Source organism: Pongo abelii, chromosome 11 (genome assembly GCF_028885655.2).
Source record: "Pongo abelii isolate AG06213 chromosome 11, NHGRI_mPonAbe1-v2.0_pri, whole genome shotgun sequence".
NCBI lineage: Eukaryota > Metazoa > Chordata > Mammalia > Primates > Hominidae > Pongo > Pongo abelii.
Genome location: NC_071996.2, coordinates 106,655,598 through 106,680,341, shown reverse-complemented (window position 1 = coordinate 106,680,341; position 24,744 = coordinate 106,655,598). Strand labels below are relative to the sequence as shown.

Sequence of the window (24,744 nt, the reverse complement as noted above, 5' to 3'; positions counted from 1 at the left end):
GCTTAATAAGCAACAGATTCTGTTAAAAATAGACTTACAGAGGCTTTCCATTTGTTGTTCAAATATTTCCTATAAAATATACCTTAGAATTACTGTAACAGACTTTTGTTAATCACTTAACCTGTAATAAAAATATTTCTAATGATAATTTCCAAAAACTGTATAGAAGGTAGCTCCATATTAAACTTAAAAATCTCTAATAAATGAAATTCAAGCAATAAAAAAACACAAATTTATGCTACCCTATTGGAAAAATGTATGAGAAACTTTACCTCAATTTTCTCAGGAAATGTTAATCTTTGGTCACATACTTTCTGGTTAGTACATTATTCTTATTTTTTTTAATACAAAGTACAACCAAACCAAAAACAAACAAAAATCAGAGGTGCAAGTAAGAGAATAGCCAGATGACTGGATCTGCCTGCCAATGAATAAGCAAATACTTACCTGTAGGGGGAGTGGAAGAAACAACAGGGGGAGTTGGAGAAGTGAAGCCATCAGCAAGGGTCTGGGCACCCCCAGCAGCAGCGTCTGGGGCAGTGGAGGAAGGGACAGTGGCAGGAACAAGAGGGGCAGGGGCAGATGCAGAAGTAGCAGGAAGGGGAGGAGTGCCAGCAGAGCCAGCAGGGGCTGAGGGGAAAGAGGAGTAAGAGGCAGCATTAATGAGGCAATCACATGAGGCAGGATTAGACAAGGTATTAGAGTATTTATGTTAGATATTCAGTGCTTAACACTAACCAGAAGAACAGAGTTGAAAAAAAGAATAAAACTTATGCTAAAGGATTACTATACAAGCAGCAAATAATTCAAGATGCTCAGGGTAATGTGCAGATTTTTTCAATTCATTAAAAACAAACATTCCTTTTTAATTGAAAGCACTACTCCAGAAGAAAAGTGTTCCCTTCGTATTGTTATTTTTAGCATAACATTCTGTATATAGTATACAAAACTAACATAATACACTAAAAAACAACGGTTTTCCATTTTGAATTACACAAATCATAAAATAGACATATTCCAGATATCAGATTAAAAATTTTTTTAAAAACACAAATCTTTATGATTTTTAAAAGGCATTATCTACTTGTTACTATAAGTAAATCAAGTATGTAACATTCTATTCATGTATTTTGTGTCATGTTTTTAAAACTAAGTTTTAAGTGTGTATCTCCTTGAATCAAATAAGCAGATTTTTCTGTTTCAGAGAAAAGAGGGTAGTATTTTCAGAGACTACTAAATTCCAATACATCCACTAAATTTAACTGTCAAAACTACTTTTTATATCTGCCCAATCCTTTGTTACTAATATGGTTCTCACACTGAGTTCCCACTGTGTCCAAAGACTGCACTGTCATAACACTAGCTGGAATTAAACTTGTAACTCATAACAAAGTGTGATCTGAAACCTCAAGGCAGCAACTGAGCCACATCACCAAAGGCATAAAGAGAAGTGCAAAGTGAGCAAACACTTACAAATCACTTGCTTACAAATAACAAATATATAAAGACTTCCCAATATTTATGATTCCTAAAGAAAAACAAATCCTGATTACGAAGAAAGCCCACCATAATTAAATCACAAATTGAATCAAATTCAGAAAGGAAAAGTGAAGACGAGGCACCATGAATGTTTTACCTGGAAAGACACTGGGAGGAGATGGAGTAGGAACAGCAATAGGAACCCCCACACTGCCACTTCCACTGTTCTCTCGACTGCTGCTCCGACTACTTGGGTGGCTCCCTCCACTACTCCCACTGCTGCTAAAGAAATAAGAGCCACCAAAACATGAGTATTTATAAACAGTAAGAGATCATCAGCACTTCCCGACAATTTCTGAGATGAATGTAGCTACAATAAAGGTAATTCAAAAGCGTTCCACTTTAAAAAAAAAAATTTCCTTGAGCTCCAAGTCAGTGACAGGTTAAAAAAAAATGTGTGTGTGTATATATATAGATATATATTTATTTATTTACTTATTAATTAATAAAGTTGAGGGAAAAACTGAGTTCAATAAGCTTGTTGACCACATTTTGAAAAAATTATCCATAAATATAAGTGATAAATATTGAGGTTTAACACATTAAAATAATAAGTATTGCCTTTTTATATTCCAGTTTAATGCCTATCTGAAGAAACTTCTTTTATAATAAAATAAAAACATTTTCCTAAACAGATTTGAGTAATTTTAATTAATAATCATACTTTTATGTACTATCCCATATTAATGTTTTATTATGTATAGTTTTTCATCTGTAAAGTTCCACCAAAAAACAACCTGACATTTCCCACATTTGGTCCATAATTTTTTTTCCAGATCAACTGAACTCTTAAAACTTGGAGAGAAGTCTGCACTTTAAGATGTCTGTTCTTTATCAACTTCCTGACTGCTCAAAGTTGAATCAGAACATGAGGAGAGAGAGGTGAAATCAGATGAGGTTTGGGAGAATAGAGTGAGGAAAAGAACTTAGTGCTTGGAAAATGAGAGATTTACCTGAAGTAATCTGAACAGATTATGGTACTATGACCATCACATTTTGCACTGAGGTAGAGAAAATACCTGTAAGTTCGATTTCTTTGATTCACAGAAGCTGTCCTCACAGGGCTCTGCTGCGAGGGAGCCATATTACGGGTTGGGCTAGGTACGTAATCATTTGGTACCACTGGAGGACGCACTGGCTCCAGTGTGCGATAGGGGGAGTGCCGCCTACAAAAAGAAGAGCGTATGTATTGTATGATTAAGCAAGTTTCGGCACAATAAATTCAAAGAGTTGCCAGCAGCGAGATACAATTTGTAATCAGAGATAGGAAATGTGTTTTAACATAACCCAGCTACCAATTTCAGTCTTTACTAATGTATCACTTCTCCACCATTAGGGTTTTGGTGAATATTGTTATTTTTCAGTCTCCAACCTCATTTCCCTGTGCTAATGCAATTTTGTTCATTTATTCTCAGCACAAAGGTTCTCTACCATTTAAGCCAATGTTTCCTAGACCCTACTCTCTTCTGAGAAGAGTTGGAATTCTTTTAGTATTATATTAAAGTCTTCCAACTGTACTTCATGAATGCACTAATTATTCTCCTCTCCCTTCTCTCCCTAACCAAAGATATTCAAAGACAGGAACTACAAATCTAGATTTCGGATCTATAACCCCCACACTGATGATCAATACTAGCCATAATAACTCATTTCCCTTTCTATATACCAAATATACAAAAATTAAAGTACATCTATATACAAAAATACACACTTTAATCTCATCTTCCATTCTCACTTTCTCCCTCAACTTTCACCTTGATCTCTTTTCTCTTTCCCTCCTCAGAGTTCAACATTTACAAAGGTGGGGGGAAGGGAATGACCACCACAACAGCCTTTCTATATTATTTACTTTGAACTGTAAAATACAAACCAGACTAGATTTTATTAACACATATTTCCCGCCTTTTCCCAAAATTTCCTCGAAAAGAGGAAGAAAGGAAATATGACAGGAAACAGGAGGCACATGGGGAAATTAGTGATTATTAAATTAGTTCTCATTTCTACTTAGGTTTCCAAATTCTTTATGACAATGATAAACAGTCAATTGACATACTGTAGATGAGATCTTGGTCACTAAAAGAATAAGAATTGATCAAGATGTGAAAATTAAAAAGCTTTCTTTTCCTGAAATGATGTTGCTCTACTGACTTATGTATGGATCCCAGAGCTCCTTTAACTATTGCTCTCCTGGGGCACTCAAGTTATGGATCACTGATTTTGGATGAGATCACTTTGCAATTTACTACCCTTCAAAGTCTCCTTACATACATATATACATTGGTAATTAAAAATAAAATAAGGGACACTGGATGAAATCTTGGGTCAAAAGAGGAAAAAGTAATGTCAGGACTTCAGATTTAAAATACTAAAAGGAAGTTCCAGTATCTCTTAAATTGTAATGCAAATATTAAACAATAAAATGGGAAACATTAATTTCTCCAACATCTAATTTTCAGACAATTTTTCCCAGGCAATAAAAATGTTTTGTTGCGGCCGGGTGCAGTGGCTCGTGCCTGTAATCCCAGCACTTCGGGAGGCCGGGGCAGGCAGAGCACTTGAGCTCAGGAGTTTGAGACCAGCCTGGCCAACATGGCGAAACCCCATCTCTACTAAAAATACAAAAATTAGCTGGGAATGGTGGTGCACACCTGTAATCCCAGCTACTCAGGAGGCTGAAGCAGGAGAATCACCTGGAGGCAAGAGAATTGCCCGGGCACAGAAGGCAGAGGTTGCAGTGAGCCAATATTGCACCACCGCACTCCAGTGAGACTCTGTCTCAAAAAAATAACAAGTTCTGTTGCATCCAAGTAAAAATTCTTTGATAATTGAGAACTACAGAGTGAAGGCAATGACACAAATAAGACTTAAAAAAAAAAAAAAAAAAGGAGCAAAGGAACAAAATGTGGTGACTAGGCAAAGACTATGTGGAAAAACAGGTTATAGCCATCAACTAGCAGAGTGGGCCTCAGCAACTCTGGTCCCCAAGGATCCTGCAGAACCATTGCTAATATACAAGGAAAAGAAACACTGGTATATGAGCAGATCTTCAAAACTTGAAAACAACACAAAGTTTCATTCTTCTAGGGACTTTCTAGGGACTAAGTAGCTTATCTTACTAACAATCTTGACTTAAAACCCAACAAAATCCATAAGGCACTACACATGATACAAATGTAAATGTTTACATAGGAAAATAAAAACAGAGTTCCTCTTCATCTCTCTACCCCGACCCCTGGCACCATTATACATCTATGCCATCTACATTCTACCTTGAAGTTTAAATCTTATTTGATCCACTAGATTTTCTCTCTCTCTAAGCAGAATTATTTTGTCCACCCGTAATAAAGTCATCCTATTCCTGGTTGGAATTTATTTTTATTCTTTGGTCTCCTACTGTCCTATTATCTCTCTTCCAGCACTATCCTCCACTATATCTCAAATCATTTTGTCCTATCCTGATTCAGTGCTTGATTGGGTTTCGGTTTTTTGAAGGTTTGTGGTTGTTTTGTTGGTGGTGGTGGTGGTGGTGGTGGTGGTGGTGGTGGTGGTGGCGGTGGTGCTGAGGAAGCCAAAAACAAGACTGTCAATTAAAAACTTGTTTAGCATATATCATAAAGCCAATGGTTGTCAAAACATTTTGTCTTTGTCTTATACATTTTTTAAAATCCAATTTGTGGTACAGTGACCCTGAAAAATTGATAGAGGACAAATATTACCCCCCTTTTACAGATGAAAAAACCGAATTATTGGCAGCTGACTATGTAGGAATTATAAAGTAACAGCACAGCTGAAACAGAATTTTAATCACCGGCTTCTGGGCTATACTAATGCCAACCTAATCATAAATCTCAATCACAATAAGTCAAGTTTATAATACGATGCTCTAGAAGAAAAAAGTCAAGCTTTTCCATTAATTGGCCATTTTTGCCAAAAGTCAAATCTAGAGCCCAACTCTGTAGGACCAAAATAAAGCTCCATATTCTTCTTTTTTTTTGAGACAGGGGCTCACTCTGCCACCGAGGCTGCAGCACAGTGGCATGATCACGGCTCACTGCAGCCTCAACCTCCTGGGCTCAGGTGATCCTCCTGTCTCAGCCTCGCGAATAGCTGGGACTACAGGTGCGTGCCACCACACCCATCTTATTTTTGTATTTTTCCTAGAGACAGGGTTTCACCATGTTGCCCAGGCTGGTCTTAAACTCCTGGGCTCAAGTGATCTGCCCACTTTGGTCTCTCAAAGTGGGGATTACAGGCATGAGCCACCACACCTGGCCTGAAGCTCAATATTCTTATAAGTTTCATCGAATTTTAAAATCTACACAGCTTAAAAAGGATAGTTGGAGTTAAACTGTAATATAAAAGACTATATAAATTTTATGAAAGAAAAGGAATTAAAATTAGATTGCAATTTACAATAAACCATGAACTTGGGCTAGGATTTTACCTCGAATTTAAAATTCACTAGAAAAACAATTTCTAAACAATCTTTTTGAAGTATAAAAATGTGTTTCCCAAGAGAAGAGAAAGTTATACACACAACCATCCTACAAAGACAATGTTCTCTCTTCAAATATTCAAAAAATAATTTAAATGTATGTTGTGCTTCATTTTTAAACAATACTACATGAAATGGTTTTCAATTACTACTTATATACTCACCCAAGTGTCCCTTTCCCTGACATAGGGGGACTAGGGGGCTTCTGAGTTGGAGGTGTTGTACGCGGCAGCCCACCCATCTTCATGTTCTGGGTACTCACCTAAAAAATTTTAAGGAAAACCCAACTTGTATGCAGTGAAATAAAGTGGCACTTTTGGGAAATAATATGTTACACTACGTAACAAAGGAGGGGAAGGTTTAAATACAGGGAAAAAAATTAGAGGCCATGCATTTCATATGCAATCTCTACTCTACTATTATTCTACAGTTGTACTCAAAGGACTCTTCCTAACGTGAGATTTTCAAATCATTATAAACTTGTATGCAAAGACTTTATTTGCCATTAGGCCATCACACCAACAGATCACTGGTTAGACTATTTGATATTACATTCAAATTAATTAAATAAAATAACTACAAAATTTTAGTTTTAATAAAGAGTAACTCAATCAAAAACAATAATGCTTTTAAGCAATTCCTTATTTTTAGAGATAACTTTTTTTTTTTTTTTTTTTTTGAGACGGAGTCTCGCTCTGTTACCCAGGCTGGAGTGCAGTGGCACGATCTTGGCTCACTGCAACCTCTGCCTCCCGGGTTCAAGCAATTCTCCTGCCTCAGCCTCCCAAGTAGCTGGGACTACAGGTGCATGCCACCATGCCCAGCTAATTTTTTGTATTTTAGTAGAGACGGGGTTTCACCTTGTTGCCCAGGCTGATCTCAAACTCCTGAGCTCAGGCAATCCGCCAGCCTCGGCCTCCCAAAGTGCTAGGATTACAGGCGTGAGCCACTGCACCCGGCCAGTAACTTTCTTTAGATAGTAAGCATATCATAAGCAAAATACATTTCCCGAATAAAAATATGCAACTATGCATATGATCCACTGTAACTAGAGAATATAAAGATAAATCATGTATACAGAAAATTTTAGTTTTTTAAATTGTGGGCCAGCCTTATAAGTCAGATTTAGTTAATATCTTCTTATGAGGGAACCACCTACCTGAAAACTGCTAGAAGTTCAAGCCATGTTCCTAAACATCTGAACCAGAAAGTTAGGGCTGAGGTATCCCATTCAACTGGGAGCAGCACAAAGGCCACAGGCAATGTCCTAGTTCCAATGGGAATTGGACCCACTCAGGCCCAAACTGAAGGTGAATTCAGGCATGAGAAAGATGTAACATAGTCCTAAGTCAGAGCTGGACCGTAACTTCACTCACTATTCCATCCCCAACTGAAAATGCAAGTGTGGGAAAGATGGGTAATCTGGGAATAATGGAGGTCACCAAAGGAGTATGTTAGCACTTATACAGAAAGCCCTGGCTATCTCAAAAAGCTAAGAAAAATCACTCACAAGTGTAGTTCAAATGCAGTCTCAAATTGAGACTACCAGTGGGTTAATGTTCACCACACAGGTTCTTATCTGATTCTATTTTAAGACCCTAATATTGTGAACTGCCATCTTCAAAACATATTTTGAAAAAGGACCTCAACTTTTCTAAAAATAATATGGCTAGAGTAGTCAAATTATACTTTCTAAATAAATTGCAAGACATTACACCATTGAAATCAGAATACATTTATAACTGTAACTTCAGAATATAAATTTGAAGAAAGCAAATCATAATTGTATACAGAGAAGTGAAGCTATCAAACCCAACCCTGGCTTAAATGGAATTTTTTAAAATCCTAAAATACTACTTGTTATTTGAGTAGGCAAGAAATACTATCTCAAGAAACAAATTCTTCAAATGAATAGCCCAGTGAACAAGTTGTGTGTGATGTTAAAACAATCTTTAATGACAAATGACACCTTTGAAATGTCAATATTTTAAAGTGAAGCATTCATCTGTAATCCTTTTGTTGTTGCTTTTAAACAATAAAAACAAACAAACATTATCAAGTAAGAGTAAAGATTAACTTATCCTTGCTCTCCCTCTCATTAATAAGCAGAGGGTATACTACTCGTATCTTAAAATGAAAATGCCAGAAAAAGTTTTTTTAAAAAAATCAATCCACATTTGGGGAAAATTTTAGGAGTAATATGACAAATAATGAATAGCTTTTAAAACTGCATATCTTAATTTCTGAAACCAGAGGATTTATTTAAAGTGGTAACCAAAGTCCTTTAAGCTCAACCTTAAACAATATAAAACCCAAAGTTACTTTAAGTGATGAGGGAGAAGTGAACCAAACACTAAAACTACATCAATTTGCTGAGAAACAGGAAGGAAAAGGAGCAGGAATTTAAGAGAGAATTTTATTCTATATATGGGATAGCTAAAATATTTGAAAAGAGCTTTCCAGCTTCTGTTTTAGGTTTTGGTATGCAAGGTGTTTTTGTTTAAATTGCAGTATCTTCTGTAAGTCTTTCGACCTAACCCCCCCCCCCAAAAAATAGCATAAAATAAACAATCTATATATTAAAATCTGGTGGACATTTATTATTATTTTTTTTTTTTTTAGACAAAGTCTCGCTCTGTCACCCAGGCTGGAGTGCAATGGCCTGATCTTGGCTCACTACAACCTCCACCTCCTGGGTTCAAGCGATTCTCCTGCCTCAGCCTCCCGAGTAGCTGGGATTACAGGTGCACCACCACGCCCAGCTACTTTTTGTATTTTTAGTAGAGATGGGGTTTCGTCATGTTGGTCAGGCTGGTCTCGAACTCCTGACCTCAGGTGATCCACCCACCTCGGCCTCCCAAAGCGCTGGGATTACAGACATGAGCCACCATGCCCAGCCAACATTTCTATGAGTATAACTTGGTACATTTTATGATCTGTAGAATCATCAAATGACTGTATATTTGTCTGGTTAATGGGACTGGATGACTAACCTAAGTCACTTAAGAAACAAGAGTCTCTGTAGAATGTTCGAACAATCTAACTTTATACCTAATATTTCATTACCTTTCTATTAAGAGTTTTTCAGTATTTCCTCAAGGCAGCTTTTCCCTTGTGAAAAATGTTTCTATGCTAAGTAAAACAATAAACATGCTATGCAGAATATAAATACTGCCATCAAATTTGAAGAAAAGGAAGAACAGAAATAAATGCCAAACAAAACAATTTTTATAATAGGTAAAATCTACATTATAATTAAAGTTAAACTATATTTCAGAACTAAAATAATCTGGTAAATATAAAAATATATTTACTAGACAGCCATCATGATTGATCCTAAAAAAACTATTTTGAGGGAAGTATTTAAGAGATAAAACATTTCCTGACAAGTAGCAAAACACATGAGATCTCTATGTGCTGATGGAGAGGAACTTAACGAGAGCGAGAGAGAGAGAGACAGAACATATACCATAAACTCAAGACAAGGAAAACAAAGCAATACTGCAGCCACTTCATAATAGCAATTTCACTTGAAATACTTTTTAAAGTTACAAACATAGCAGAACTATCATCAGGCACACACAACAGTTTAGGAAATTAGAACAATACTCTGGTGGCTGATACCAATCATAATTTTGTTATGTATTTTTTTATTCCATAAAATGAAAAGACCTCAAGAGCTAAGTGAAGCAGGTATTAGGTACAAGAAAGAAAAGTTGGAAAAGTCCCCACTTTTTCCCTACCAGAGAGAAACCTCCAAAACAGAAGAAATATTTCATTTAGGTAATGAAGGTTAATGCATGGCCACAGCTCAAACACTTTCCCAATAGGCTATGATGAAGGAATGCAAATACCACCGGAGGTAGAAGCAGTTCCTTTATGACCAGGCTTTGGAGATCACTACAACTGGCACCACCCATTAAGCCAATTATTGTGACTTAATACCTTTTCTACAATGCTCCTACCTATCCTGCTCTACCTTCTTTGGTACATTCAATACTTCCTTGAATACTGATATAATATTCATTACAAATATCATGCCTGGACAGCCAAGTATCTCCAATTCATAGAAGACATCACCTCTGCTATGAAATCTCCCATCAACAGATGACTTACTACAACACAACAGTGGCAGATGCATCCTAAAATGTTATGTGTGGTATACCCCTCATATATTAATCTCCTACCAGATCTCTAGGTACAAGAGTAAAGGCATGTGGGAAAAAAAAAAAAAAAAAGGGAGCCTGTGGGGGGAAAAAAGGAGACAAAACAGTCTATAGAATGATTTCTCTGCTTTGAAGGTATTCTGAAATAAAAAAGACTCTCATGCCTAAAATAAAAAGCAATGTCTGGCTGGGCATGGTGGCTCATGCCTGTAATCCCAGCACTCTGGGAGGCCAAGGTGGACAGATCGCCTGAGGTCAGGAGTTCGGAGACCAGCCTGGCCAACACAGCAAAACCCTGTCTCTACTAAAAATACAAAAATTAGCCGGGCGTGGTGGCAGGTGCCTGTAATCCCAGCTGCTTGGAAGGCTGAGGCAGGGAGAATCACTTGAACCCGGGAGGCAGGGGTTGCAGTGAGCCATAGCGCCACTGCACTCCAGCTTGGGTGACAGAGTGAGACTCTATCTCAAAAAAAAAGCAATGTCTACAGATTCTATAGAAATTAAAAAAAAAAAAAAAAAAAAGAAATATCAATGTGGGAAGAAATCGTTAGGGAAGGTTCCCTAGAGAAAAACCTGAGCTGGTTTTTCTCTATGAAACTTCCCCAATAATTTCTTAAACTTGTTAAGTTTTAAAAGAACAGGATTCCAGACTGGGCAACACAGCAAGACCACGTCTCTTAAAAAAAAAAAAAAAAAAAAAGCAGCCAAGAGTGGCTGTAGTCCCACTACTTGAGAGGCTGAGGCAGGAGGATTACTGGAGCCCAAGGATACAGTAAGCTATCATGCCACTGCACTCTGGCCTGAGCAACAGAGCAAGACCCCATTCTCTTTAAAAAAAGAAAAGAGAATTTAAATATACAAATAGAAGAGGGGAAGTGTGTGTAGGTTGTGTCTGTATGTGAAATAGTGAGGATGGGAAAAAGCTGAGGTCAGTCACCTTTGGGCCTTCATTCTCTGTCCAGTTTTGTTCCCCATTATAGTCCCATCTAGTACACAATTATTTGGCTTTCTAGAGACCTCTATCCCTCTCTTCAGAGGATGTATGTTCCTACTTCAATTCCTCAGGGACACCAGGAAAAGGACCAAAAGATCCTCTGAGAAAAATCAAAGCTGAAATCAGGAATTAAGAGTATAAATTCAGGACAGAGGTTAAGATTTTTAGTAAAAGGGTTAAAAGACAAAAAAGCCTATCGAGTCAAGAGTCCAATAAAAAAAACACAGAGAATAAGGGAATATAAGATTAGGAGTAAGAGGAAAGAGAAACAAGTAAAGAAAGCAGAAGAAAACAAGAGAAATAAAGATGGACAAACTCCTGCTTGATTTTGAAAACAGATTCTAACAACTGGCTTTTGTCAAAACAGAATTGATGGCTTAAGGTTGGAATTTATAGGCAAAAACAGATGGGTCTCTCAAAGGTTGATGTTACTACAAAGCTTTTCTTCCAGGTGCTGTGTTGGATAAAGTTTTAAGAGTGCACCTTCAACTGTACCTGAAAGCTAGAAATACAAGGGGAATTTATCATATTTCTGTAAGGAATGACAAATAATTGCTAAAAATAGTACTCAAGTGAAAACAGTCCATTTTTTAAACATGGGGCTAAATGATGGATCTTCACGATCTTAAGCAAAATTTTTAAAAGTATTATATTCTTAATTTGCTGGTTGTAAAACCCTTAAGCCCTGCTCATTAATTATTAAGAATCTGAGCCGGGTACGGTGGCTCACACCTGTAATCCCAGCACTTTGGGAGGCCGAGGCGGGTGGATCACAAGGTCAGGAGTTTGAGACCAACCTGGCCAATATGGTGAAATCCCGTCTCTACTGAAGGTACACAAATTAGCCAGGCGTGGTGGCAGGTGCCTGTAATCCCAGCTACTAGGGAGGCTGAGGCTGGAGAATCCCCTGAACCCAGGAGGCAGAGGTTGCAGTGAGCCGAGATCGTGCCACTGCACTCCAGCCTGGGTGACGGAGCAAGACTCCATCTCAAAAAAAAAGAAAAAGAAAAAAAAAAAGAATCTGCTTGGGCGATGTTCAACTGAAATAATACATTAAAAATCAGAAGTTTTTATTACTTTTGATTAAACTAATATGCTTATTTTAAAAATACTTAAGTTTAGCTTCATTAGTGACAATTTTAATGCTTTCAACAGAAAAATTAATTACAAACACATCATACTGACCTCAGTAACAGGGTCTTAAAATTCTTTTTACTACTAAAAGAGTACTGGCCAGGCATGGTGGCTCACAACTGTAATCCCAACATTTTGGGAGGCCGAGTTGAGAGGATGGCTTGAGCACAGGAGTTCGAGACCAGCCAGGCCAACACAGTGAGACCCTATCTCTACAAAAATTTTTTTAAAAAATAGCCAGGCATGGTGGTGCACACATGTAGTACCAACTACTCAGGAAGCTGAGGCAGGAGAATCACTTGAGTCAGGGCAGTCAAAGCTGCAGTGAGTCGTGATCACACCAGTGCACTCCAGCCTGGGTGACAGAGTGAGACCCTGTCTCCAAAAAAAAAAAAAACAAGAGTAGGGAACAGGAACCAGTTCAAGGTACATTCCACTTTTATATGGCCTTAGGTATATATGAAAACACCTCCAATATGGCATTCTATCCACTGACCTTGTACATCCTTTGCTGTAAAACTATGACCATACTGTTTTTAAAAATCTTATGAACTCTTAAATTTGTAACTTGACTGAAGAAAAACAGTTAATCCAAATTTCAGATGACAAGAACCATTAAGCATCAAACATGCTGTATAAAATAGTAAAAGTTAAACTTTTAAACAAGGAGGTCTCTTCTGAGTCAAATCCCACATGTCTGGTCCTAAAGTATGACGACTTTCTCTAGAGACTGTCTGAAAAGTATAAAAAGTATGACAGCAATGGGAGCAGCAAAGACAGAGCTCAAAAAGTGCTGAGAAACAGAAAAAGAGAAGTAGAAAGAAAAAGGACTAGGTCTTAAATAGGCTTTAAATTTTAAACAACATTTAATCAGCTACCCTGATTAAAATGAGGATAAGGAATCCATAATGCTATTGCTCATCAGGAGACTTCTAAGACACTTGCTAGAATCCACAGGTCTCCAAAAAGCTCAGGGATCTTATCTAAGTGTGATTCTTCATTAGATCTTTCTAGGAGACTCTGTTTGGCCTATCTCTCACAATGGAAACAGATCCTGACGCAGGAACACGAAGAAGGAATCATACTGGGGCTTAGAGAAAACAAGCATGAGATAGTGGCTTGGGCAAGCTAGTCTAAACTTTAAGGGTAAAGAATTTGTGTGTTTCTGTATTTTTTCTTCAGTTAAACTTTCCGTGTATTTCTATCACTTCGGAGGTTAACACATCAATGGTCAAAATTTGAATACAGACTTTAGGGTAAAAGGGCCAAAGCAGCCACAGTCTGCTTTTGGTCTAGTTCACTGCAACCCACCTATTTTAAGCAAAAGGAATTTCTTCACAATTCCACATCTTACTCACCATGACTGAGGATTTGGAACCAACAATCCAATCAATAATACAGGAGTCCATATGCCTGGGCTCTTCCAATCAAATCTACCTACCATGGGCAGGTGAAAGTTGTGTGGCCACAGTTAATACTAGTTAATGATTCAGAGCTCAGTTGTCATCACTTTCTACACTAAAGATATGGCAAATAATGGGTGTTAGATGGGAGGAATATATATTTGAAAATAAACTATAAAACTCACCTACAAAAAAAAATCAAAGAAGAAATGCATGCTAAGTTTTGTATATAATTGTAGTAACCTTGTATTTTAGGCAGGCTTCTTGAATATAGTTGAATTTCTTTTATCACGAATCCTCCATGATACCAAAACGTTATTGAAACGAATCATAACAGGAAATATCTCTAATTCTTAACTGATATTCTGTTAAACATTATCATGAGCTTTTGATGTTTTGCATATAATTATATTCACCTTTAAAAGCTCTTACAGTTTATATTGAAATATATTCTTTACACAGCTATTTGGAAAAAAGAATAATTTTTCTACAAAATACGATACTGCAACTTAAAAAAAAAACCGTGTCACTGAATATTTTCTGCTTCTCAATTTCTTTATACTGATTAAAAGATAATGACATATTGTCCATAAGGTATATCAGAAAGCACACCATTTATAGAATAAAAAGGCTATTACACAGGGGGAGGGTTAAATAAAGCACATTAATTGGCCCTCCAATTCACAACAAAGTCTCTATATTTATAAAAATCCAGCTAATTATATTTCATAACATTTTTATGATAGGGTAGCTTACATTTCAGTTTCACAAAATATACTAACATTACAAAATAACCATTAATTCAACAAATATTTACTAAGCACCTAATGTGTGTCAGGTACTGTTCTAGGCACAAAGGATAGAGCAGTGAACAAAATAGACAAAAATATCTGCCCTCAAGGAATATGAAGACACACCACAAAGTTGCATGACAAAAAATAAAACAAAAAGGAGGAATTATTTATTGGGTTTTAAAAGGCCAAGTGTTAACTATCTCTTTAACTCCCCATATGTAATATTCTACATAAGAACAAAGAATGGAAATCCAGCCCTGGAATCTCTTACCTTAAATCTAAGCAACCACTTAATGCATAAATGGAGCAAATAAAAGAGGTAAGGAAAAAAAGCATTGAAAGGTTAGTTGAAACTTCAGGATGTGAAGAGAAAGGAAAAAAAGAAAAAACAAGTTAAGCATTCAGCATTAACAAAATAATGTTTCAGTAGATCATAGAAAGAGTGGTTAAAGCAGAATGTGTCATGAACAGAAGTTTCTTTGATGAACTTAAGATACTGTTTTATTCCAAAATTTAATTTTATTAAAGATTTCTTCAAATTAATGACCCTTAAACACTGAAAGTCAAAAAATGAAGGGGCTAGAATCCTGAAAGAAAAACATTTTACTTTGAGGATTATAAGAATGGGGGATGTAAACCCATGAATTATATATTTTTTAAAAATGGGATTACTTTTTTCTTATGTAATTGGGCAAACACAAATGTCATATTTTATATTCTAAGTGTCTTTTTGGCATTAGATTCTGGAGGTATTCTAAAATATTCCATTAGCAGTTGTTAGCCTTGAATAAATTTTCCCAAGTTAGAAGAAATTTCAGTTATTAACTAACCATCCAATTACACATCTTATTTTAACATGCTCTTATTAGTAATCTAAATGCATGTAGGTATTGGCTATAAAATTAAATACTGGGCAGGCACGATGGCTTATACCTGTAATCCCAACATTTTGGGAGACCAAGGTGGGAAAATCACTTGAGTACAGGAGTTCATGACCACCCTGGGCAACACAGACAGGCCCTGTCACTACAAACAAAAAATTTAGCTCAGCATGGTGGCATGTGCCTGTAGTCCCAGGGAAGCTGACAAGGGAAGATCACCTGAGCCCAGGAGTACAAGGTTGGAGCGAGCTATGATTGCGCCACTGCACTCCAGCCTAGGTGACAGAGTGAGACCCTGTCTCAAAAAAGTTAAATTAAACATCATATTCCAGATAATAGTGCTTGCATCGAAACTCTGAAGAGATTTAAAAAATAAATTTACAGTGTATATTTTCTTTTTACCTAGATCTACATTAAATTTAGATTTAACTGATTTCCATCCATAAGTGTTTTTTAAGTATGCTTATATTAGAAAAAAAATCAACTACATGAACTGCACAGTATCATTATAAGCATGTATATTTATTTAGTCACATCTGATACGTCACTGTCTTTCAAACTACTGATCAGACATAAATTAATACTCAGCTAAAGCTCTGAATCATTAAGTTCAAACACCAATTTAAATGAAATTTGCATGTTCTAGGCACCCAAATACATCTTAAAAGACAGCCAAAATATGTAATAGCTACACATTCAAAAGCAGTGGCAATATTAATTCACCTATTACTTTTCCCTAACACTATTCTTGCCCAAAATGTTGGGATAAAATTATTTTAGAAAAATTCAAAGTACATGTTTATTAATATATGTTGTTTTTGAAAACTAATGCCAAAAGTCTGCTGATAAATACTTGAGATAAGGTAAACACTTTCATAATAACATGATGAATGATTTTTTAATCAGTCATATTAAATTAAAATTGGAAAGATTACACTATACTTATTTACTCAAACCATAGGCGGTATTATCATAACTAAGCAAATATAATTCATTCAAAGATGATTGTTTAAAACTTGAGAATACATCACTAAGAAAAAGCAAAAAGGGTAAAATAGTTATAGTAGCAAGGAATCTTCACAATCACAACTGGGCCAAGACTTTGTCCTCTAGGAAAGAAAGATAGATAAAAAGCTTAATTTTCTCAAGAGTTAGTTTCATTATGGGTTACTACTTTTAAAAGCTTGAAAAAAATTATACCTACCTTTACTCCATGTCCAATATCATCTAGAATTGTATAGTCAATAGGTTTTCTAATATAACGAACTGGTCGTTCAAGATTGGCTGGAGCAATAATCTTATGTGTCCTTGAAGTGTTTTTATTGGTAGTCAAAATACCAATTTCTCTTCTTGCAACTTTCTCTTTATGAATATCAACTGTCTGCAAAATATAATGTAAAAAAAACACAAAAATGTATAGTTCTAATATCCACAAAAATCAAAATATATATACCTAGAGATTTAATATTGCTACTCATATTCTAAACTATGCTTGATAAATTTTATTCTTCTGGACTACTGATTTTCTCCATTTTTAGGTTAAAGCAAGGGCTGGTAAACCATGGCCCACAGGCCAAATCTGGCCCATCACCTGATTTTTACAGCCCACAAGCTAAGAGTGGTGTTTACATTTTTTAATGTTTGGAGAAAAGAACAACAAAAAGAAAACCTTCACATGAAAATTATATAAAATTCAAATTTGCTTTTCCATAAGTAAAGTTTTATTGGAATACAGCCATGCCGCTCACTTGCTTATCTGTCTAGGCTTTACACTATAATGGCAGAGATGAGCCACAACAGAGATGGTATGGCCCACAAAAACTGAAGTATATATTAGCTGCCTCCTTTACAGAAAGGGTTTGCCAACCCCTGGGTTAAAGCATGCTAATTTTTCCCTCTCCATTAAGATTTAGATTAATATAGTGATTAAGAAAGCCCCTGAAATTAATCTAGTTACATTTTTAATGACCTATTAGTATAATTTCTATTCATGTTTAAACATCTTTTTATTTAAAAAGAAAGAGGGCTGAAATATAATGTTAAAAATAAAGCCAGGCACAGTGGCTCAGGCTTGTAATCCAAGCACTTTGGGAGGCCAAGGTGGGCAGATTGCTTGATCCCAGGAGTTCATGACCAGCCTGGGCAACATGGCGAAACCCCGTCTCTACAAAAAGTAGCTAGGTATAATAGCACGTGCCTGTAATCCCAGCTATTTGAGAGGCTGAAATGAGAGAACTGCTTGAGTCCAGGAGGTCAAAGCTGCAGCGAGCCATGAATGCACCACTGCACTCTAGCCTGGGTGACAGAGCAAGACCCTGTCTCAAAAAACAAAAAAGCCATTTTTTGACCCCAAAAGACCAAGTTGCTTGGGCAAAGCTGCTTATATTTTATCATGACAAAATGCCTGTAAAATATTTCATTAATTTATTTATATTTATTAAATGCTCACATAGGACGTAAGAGTAAGAATGTATTGTAATTACAATCTTCTATTTGCTAACAGAGGATGAATTTCTCCACATACACAGGTAATTAGTACACTAAAGCAAAATTTTTTAAACTGCAAGCAGCAATTTAGTGGTATGTAAGCAGCAATTATTTCAAACCAAATAGAACAGAAACATCAGACTGCATGTACACATAGTAAGGTAAAATACTGTTTCTTAAAAAGTCTGTTTATTACATACATAAATATATACATGAATTATGTGCTGAATACAACGTAAAAAAATTTTTTTCCTGTGTGTTGCAGTCAAAAGAGTTTGAAAAATGACTTCACTAAAATGGTTCACATCTCTTACCACCAATTCCTGGCTCAAGCAGCAATCAATAGACACATTTTTTGCTAACTCCTCCCCAGTCCCACTTCAATGTCCTACTTCAATTTCCCCTTTCTAAAAGAACCTGGTAGTAACAATGAAAAGATAAGCATCATGACATTATAAAATACTGCTTTAAGAAATCTGAACACTGATCATTTATCCTTCTAAACTGCCTCAAGTATGAGGTAAGCTTGAAACAAATTCAAAGCCTCTTATTTCTCTACAACCAAGAGATCTTAAAAACAACAGGATCTATATGTTCCAGAACTAACGAATGTAAAAATGGAACATCAAATAAAAAACTAACCATGGTAGTAATCTTACAATTTTAAGTATTTCTTTTTAAGAAAAAAACAATCTCGGCCAGGCGTGGTGGCTCACGCCTGTAATCCCAGCACTTTGGGAGGCCAAGATGGGCGGATCACGAAGTCCAAAGATCGAGACCACCCTGGCTAACAAGGTGAAACCCCATCTCTACTAAAAATACAAAAATTAGCTGGGCATGGTGGTGTGCGTTTATAGTCCCAGCTACTTGGGAGGCTAAGGCAGGAGAATGGCGTGAACCCAGGAGGCAGAGCTTGCAGTGAGCCGAGATTGTGCCACTGCACTCCAGCCTGGGCAACAGAGCGAGACTCCATCTTAAAAAAAAAGAAAAGAAAAGAAAAAGAAAAAAATAATCTCTAAACTTTTCTACGCATGTTAGGCTAATTATGAGAATAGCTTTCCTCTTCAACTGCTTGGGAAAACTGTAACAGAAAAGTTAAGATTGTATATTAGTGATGATATTGGAATTCACTTAATTTTTAACTTAGAGAAATGGAAATTAATCACATTTGGATTAAATTTTATTTTTATGAGACAGTATCTCACTCTGTCGCCCAGGCTGGAGTGGAGTGGCCCAATCATGGCTCACTGCATCCTCGACCTCTCAGGCTCAAATGATTCTCCCGCCTGAGCTTCCTAAGGAGCTGGGACTACAGGCATGTTCCACCATACTGGCCTAATTTCTGTATTGTCTGTAGAGTTGGGGTTTTTCCATGTTGCCCAGGCAGGTCTTGAACTCCTAAGCTCAAGTGATCCACCCACTTTGGCCTCCCAAAGTGCTGGGATTACAGGAGTAAGCCAATGTACTGGCCTTGAATAAAGTTTAGTGAGTCATTCTAAATCATTAAAAGTATGGGCTAGAAATATTATTTCATACCATCAAGTATGCTTCAAAAAACAAAATATGACACTTTTTTTATAAAATGGGTCTTTGTCAGATCAATAAAAGGTTCATCAGAAAATATAAACCTCAAGATATTGTTTTTATTCTCCTCAGTTTTTAGAAATGTACTTAACTTATTCAGAAATGAAACTATAAGAGTGTAAACCTGACCAGCCATAACAGAATTACAAGCTTATAGCTTCTATTTCAAATATGCATACTATAAATATACATTTTTTTGCAACAGGGTCTCACTCTGTCACAGAGGCTGGAGTGCAGTGGGACAATCATAGCATACCGTAGTCTTGAACTCCTAGGCTCAAGCAATCCTCTCACCTCAGCCTCCTGAGTAGCTAGGACTGCAGGCATGCACCACCATGCCCAGCTAATTTTTTTTGTAGAGATGGGATGTCACTGTATTGCCCAGGATGGTCTTGAACTCCTGACCTCAAACAATGCTCCTGCGTCAGTCTCCCAAAGTGCTTGGATTATAGACATGAGCTACTGTGCCTGGCACATACTAGAAATATTAATAAATCTCCGGAGAATGAACAAGGAGAAGTAACCTTCCACTTATTATTTACACTAACACACAGTAATATTTTATAACAAGCACATATTTCTTGTTTGAAAAATTGAGACTTTAAAAAAGCATTAAAATATAAATTAGAAATCTGTTCATTTGATCTTATAGAGATGTGACTTGGTCAAGGGATTGGGGACATTTACATATTACCCATATGTTCTCTTCATATACACACAAATACACACTTAGCCCAAACCCATAGACCGTAACAGTAAAAAAAAACGAAGACCAATACAGTAAATAAAAAGATAATAAGCCTAAAATAAGGGGTCATTGTTATAATAGAGCAAAAAAATTGGCACTAAGCCTCCAGGGAGAGAAGGCAAAGTAGAAACATAATGAGTTACAAGGAAATATATCAGTTCATCAGGAAAGTGAAATGATCCCAGGATTAAATTCTTTAAAAATATATTTGTTGTTGCTTTTTATATCAAATCTCAGTAAAAACTGAAGGCATGTTTTTTAAACATAATTTTTTAACAGCATAAGTATACAGAAAGTCAAAATTTAGTTTGGCTATATGATGCTTTTAATTGTCTACTTCAAAGAATGCCTACATCTTAGAAACACTAGAGGCAGGGTAACTCAACAGTGGTACTATTGACATTTTGGGCTTGATAATTCTTTGTTGTGGGCAGGGGTGAAGGCTGCTGTCTTGAGGATTGCAGAATATAGAAAAGCATCCAGGTAGATAACTGTAGCACTCACCCACCATGAGATATGACAACCAAAAATGTCTAATATTGCCAAATGTCCCCTTGGGGGCAAAACTTCCCTGGTTGAGAACCAAAGATCTATAGAGGAAGGACTAATTAGCTGGTCCCTTACCTCATTCAATCTCAAATTGCAATTGTTTCCAAATTTGGTCACAAAAGTCAATTCAAGATCAACGCCTCTAATTTGCCTAAGTATAGATATTTGAAATAAATAACTTTTAAAAAACATCTATAATAATAAAGGTAATCTAACAAGGGTATAATTTGTATTCTTGCCATCATACTACCACATGAGGTTGAACTGCAGTAGTGCCTGTGGGCAGAAGAAAATATGCCTTCAGAAAATGGCTATGGTTCTATTTGGAGTCTGAATAATTTGACAGAGAGCACTAAATCTATTTCATAAACAAGCAGAAGATTCTCAGGTTGGTCCAGAAGATTCTAAGGTTTTCAGCAATCATCTGCTTCAATTTTTTTTATAGCTTTCACTTGTAGAAAATAAGCATATTCAAATTCGATAGAATAATAAACACTCCCTCCTCACATCTATCATGCAGCTTTAACATTCATAAATTCGTAGACAATTGTCAGTTGTAAAAGAAATTTAGGAAAGCTCCTGTAACATATTCTTAAATAAAATATGGCTACTATATTTTTCCTAAATCAAATTCACAGCTATCAGTAATTATGGCATTTGCCCTCATGATATTCTTTGACATTACAATGTTAAATTTCATTAAGTTAAATTTTTGAAGTACAAGTTCAACATTGATATTTAGGATGAATTTTAAAAGTAAGAAAAGTATTTCAAATTTATTCTGGGTTTTTAAAGTTACTAGTTATATGACAATAAACCTACTTATTTAGAAGAGACCTCAATAACAGCACTCACCTGTGGCAAGTAAAAAATGTGTTCTGCTAGCAATCAAAGATGACCAAAACTAATTCAAATACACAATTAATATAATTGTTTGCTACAGATCCCATTAACCAAAAAACACACCAAGATATATCACTGCAATTGTGTAGGACTTAATAAACATCTATTCTCCCACAGTTCCTTATTAATTAGCTTCCCCATCCTTCTCACTGATACTGCCAAGCTGATCTTGCATGCTGCAGGCTTTCCCCATGACACTTCAGTCACACAGTGCCAAACCAGGTTCCTTAACGATACTTATGGCCTTGAGATAATCATACTGACTCCCAGCTCCTTTGCAAGCCTGAGCCCCACTCCCACATCTCCCTCATGAACCCAAGCACATGCTCAGGCCACAGCAGATGACAGGAAGGTACTGTACAAAATATTTTGTTTTAGGATTATCCATGCATTGTCATTTCCCATTACCACAGATAATTGAAAGTTGACTGTACTGGATAGCACTACCTCAGTTAGCTGCCCATCAGTGTGGGAAAACATCTGCAATCAAACAGTTACAGTGGATTAAGCCAACTAAATTGGGTGTTTTTAAATATGTCTCAATTTTTTTATTAGTAAGCTAATGGTTCAAATAAACACATTTAAATTACAATTGTGTTTCAAATTATGTATCATTCATAAAACAAATTAGTTACTAACAAACTGAGTAATTTTCAGTTTTTTTATATAAAGTGATATAAAAACTACGTAGGAAATTAATTGGGAAGTATAAAAAGTCTACTTTCTATGCATAATTACGTATTGATAACCTTCAGTGTATCTCCTTAATTAAAATTGGAAATTCTTTTTTTTTTTTTTTTTTTTTTTGAGACAGAGTCTTCCTTTGCCACCCACGCTGGAGTGCAGTGGCACGATCTCAGCTCACTGCAACCTCCGCTTCCAGGTTCAAGCAATTCTCCTACCTCAGCTTCCAGAGTAGCTGGGATTACAGGTGCCCACTACCACACCCGGCTAATTTTTGTATTTTTAGTAGTGACAGGGTTTCACCATGTTGGCCAGGCTGGTCTCGAACTCCTGACCTCAGGTGATCCGCCCACCCTTAGTCTCCTCCCAAAGTGCTGGGATTACAGGCGTAAGCCACGGAGCCTGGCCAAAATTAGAAATTCTTAAGCAAGGCTATTCATATAAAGTTTTTTGTTTTTTGGGTTTTTGAGACAGTGTCTCACTCTGTTGCCCATGCTTGAATCCAGTGGCATGAACATGGCTCACTGCAGCCTCGACCACCTGGGCTGAAGTGATACTCCTGTCTCAGCCTCCTGAGTAGCTGGGACTACAAGTGTGCACCACCACACCCGGCTGATTTTTGCATTTTTTGGAGAGATGGAATTTTGCCATGTTGGCCAGGCTGGTCTCAAACTCCTGACCTCAAGGGATCCACCTGCCTTGGCCTCCCAAAGTGCTGGGACTACAGGCATGAGCCACCACACCCAGCCTAAAGTTTTTAGACAGTAAAAGCTACCCTACTTGTTGAGTTCCTAAGGTTTAGACCTGCCACTGCCTTTCAATACCTAGCTCTTGAGAAGAATTACTTCCAATTTTATGATAATTATTTTCTAGCTCCTTTACTTGTTACCTGCTAACTAATTTAACACCTGGCCCAGTAAGTCCTACTCAGCCCTTGGGAAGGTGGGAAGAGCACTACTTTCTTAAGTTCTTTATGTTGCCTTTTGACCTTGCTTAATCTTTTATTCTAAGCCATGACAAACTTGAACATGGACAAGTACTGACTAATTTTACTAGCTAAGAAAAAAGATGGGCCTCACTTAGAAAAATTTTAGTTTACAAACTGATAAGAATTTTAGTTTGAAAAGTGTTTTGCAAACTTTTTATTAAAAAAAACTTACCAGAAAAGGACACAAAATAATAGGCACAGTAAGCAACATTCATCCTTATAATAATGTTACACTATACTGACTTAAAGGTATGTGTACCTGTACAAGTATTCAGTAAAATTACATGTTTGCTCTGGATAAGTATATATTTTGGGGAAATATTTAATGTTAATTTAACTCCACTATCAAGTTTGAAGATCAAAATTTTCATTTGTTTTAATAATATGCTTCCAAAGAACGGATAGGATAACAGCAACAAAGCTAGAGACGGAATTTAAAATTTACCAGCCCTAAAATATGTAACATAATCCATGTTAAGAACCAACCCTAATACTGCCTTATAGATATGATGAATGTAGTAAAAATTAGTATACTACTTAATACTATATTGTCCTTTTAATACAAAAAAGTGTCTGATACTATATATTCCTAATCAATTAATATCTTGTTTTTGAAAACATTTGACATTTAGAAAGAGTGGGTTATTACTTTGTTTTGTTGAAGTATTTCTCCCCGATACAGAGTAGGGTCAATGGAATTCCCATCCTCGGATTACAATTCAGAGTAACTTGGGAAACAGTTCAGTTACATTAAAGTAATAGAGGGTTGAGACCAGTGGACACAGATTGAGGTAAAGAGCAGAACCAACAGAACAGAATGGAAGCAAATAAAATCAAGCTCATTTGTGAGAATCACAAAAATAAGGAATTCAAGATGGAAGACAGCTAAGAAATTATCTAAACAGTCCTATCTTACAGATGAAAAAACTTAAGTTCAAAGAAGTCAAATGTCACACAAGTCAGCAGAAGAGTCAGGGTAAAACCTAGATGCCCTGATCTTTTTCAGGCCAATCCTACTCAGCGTTCATTTTCATTAAAATGGACGAAAGGGCTAGGACGCTGAAAGGTGGTAAAGTTCTTACCCAGGCAATGGGGAAAAAAATACTAATGAGAAAAGAAACTGAATACCCTAGATAACTAGTATCTACTAGTCCTAAACAACTCTACCCTTACAACTCTTGAGGCTTATTGCCATTCCAATAAATGTGTGATCTTGTCTTTGACCTGACTGAACCCTCCATTCCTTCAACTCAATCTTCTCTACAAACTCTCAGAATCTAGTATTTTTGCCCAAGTTGCACAAAAATCTGGTCTCAAGAACCCCCTGGTTCCCTCTAGAAACATACAATAATTTTAAAAATAATACAAGCATCATAATAAAATTTAACACTCAAA

The 24,744-nt window shown here is 36.4% G+C and overlaps 1 protein-coding gene across 50 annotated transcripts in view; it reads right to left on the bottom strand.

The window, feature by feature from the left end:
* ABI2 (abl interactor 2) overlaps positions 1-24,744 on the bottom strand; it is a 101,707-nt gene that overhangs the window by 30,151 nt on the left and 46,812 nt on the right. For 7 of the 50 annotated variants that reach the window (XM_024242862.3, XM_054548523.2, XM_054548515.2 and 4 more), the window contains 4 exons: positions 16,611-16,787; positions 6,199-6,296; positions 2,559-2,705; positions 1,637-1,761 (listed from right to left, as the gene is read on the bottom strand). In XM_024242862.3, the coding sequence (XP_024098630.1) occupies positions 1,637-1,761; positions 2,559-2,705; positions 6,199-6,296; positions 16,611-16,787 (547 nt within the window). 50 annotated transcript variants of the gene reach the window in all.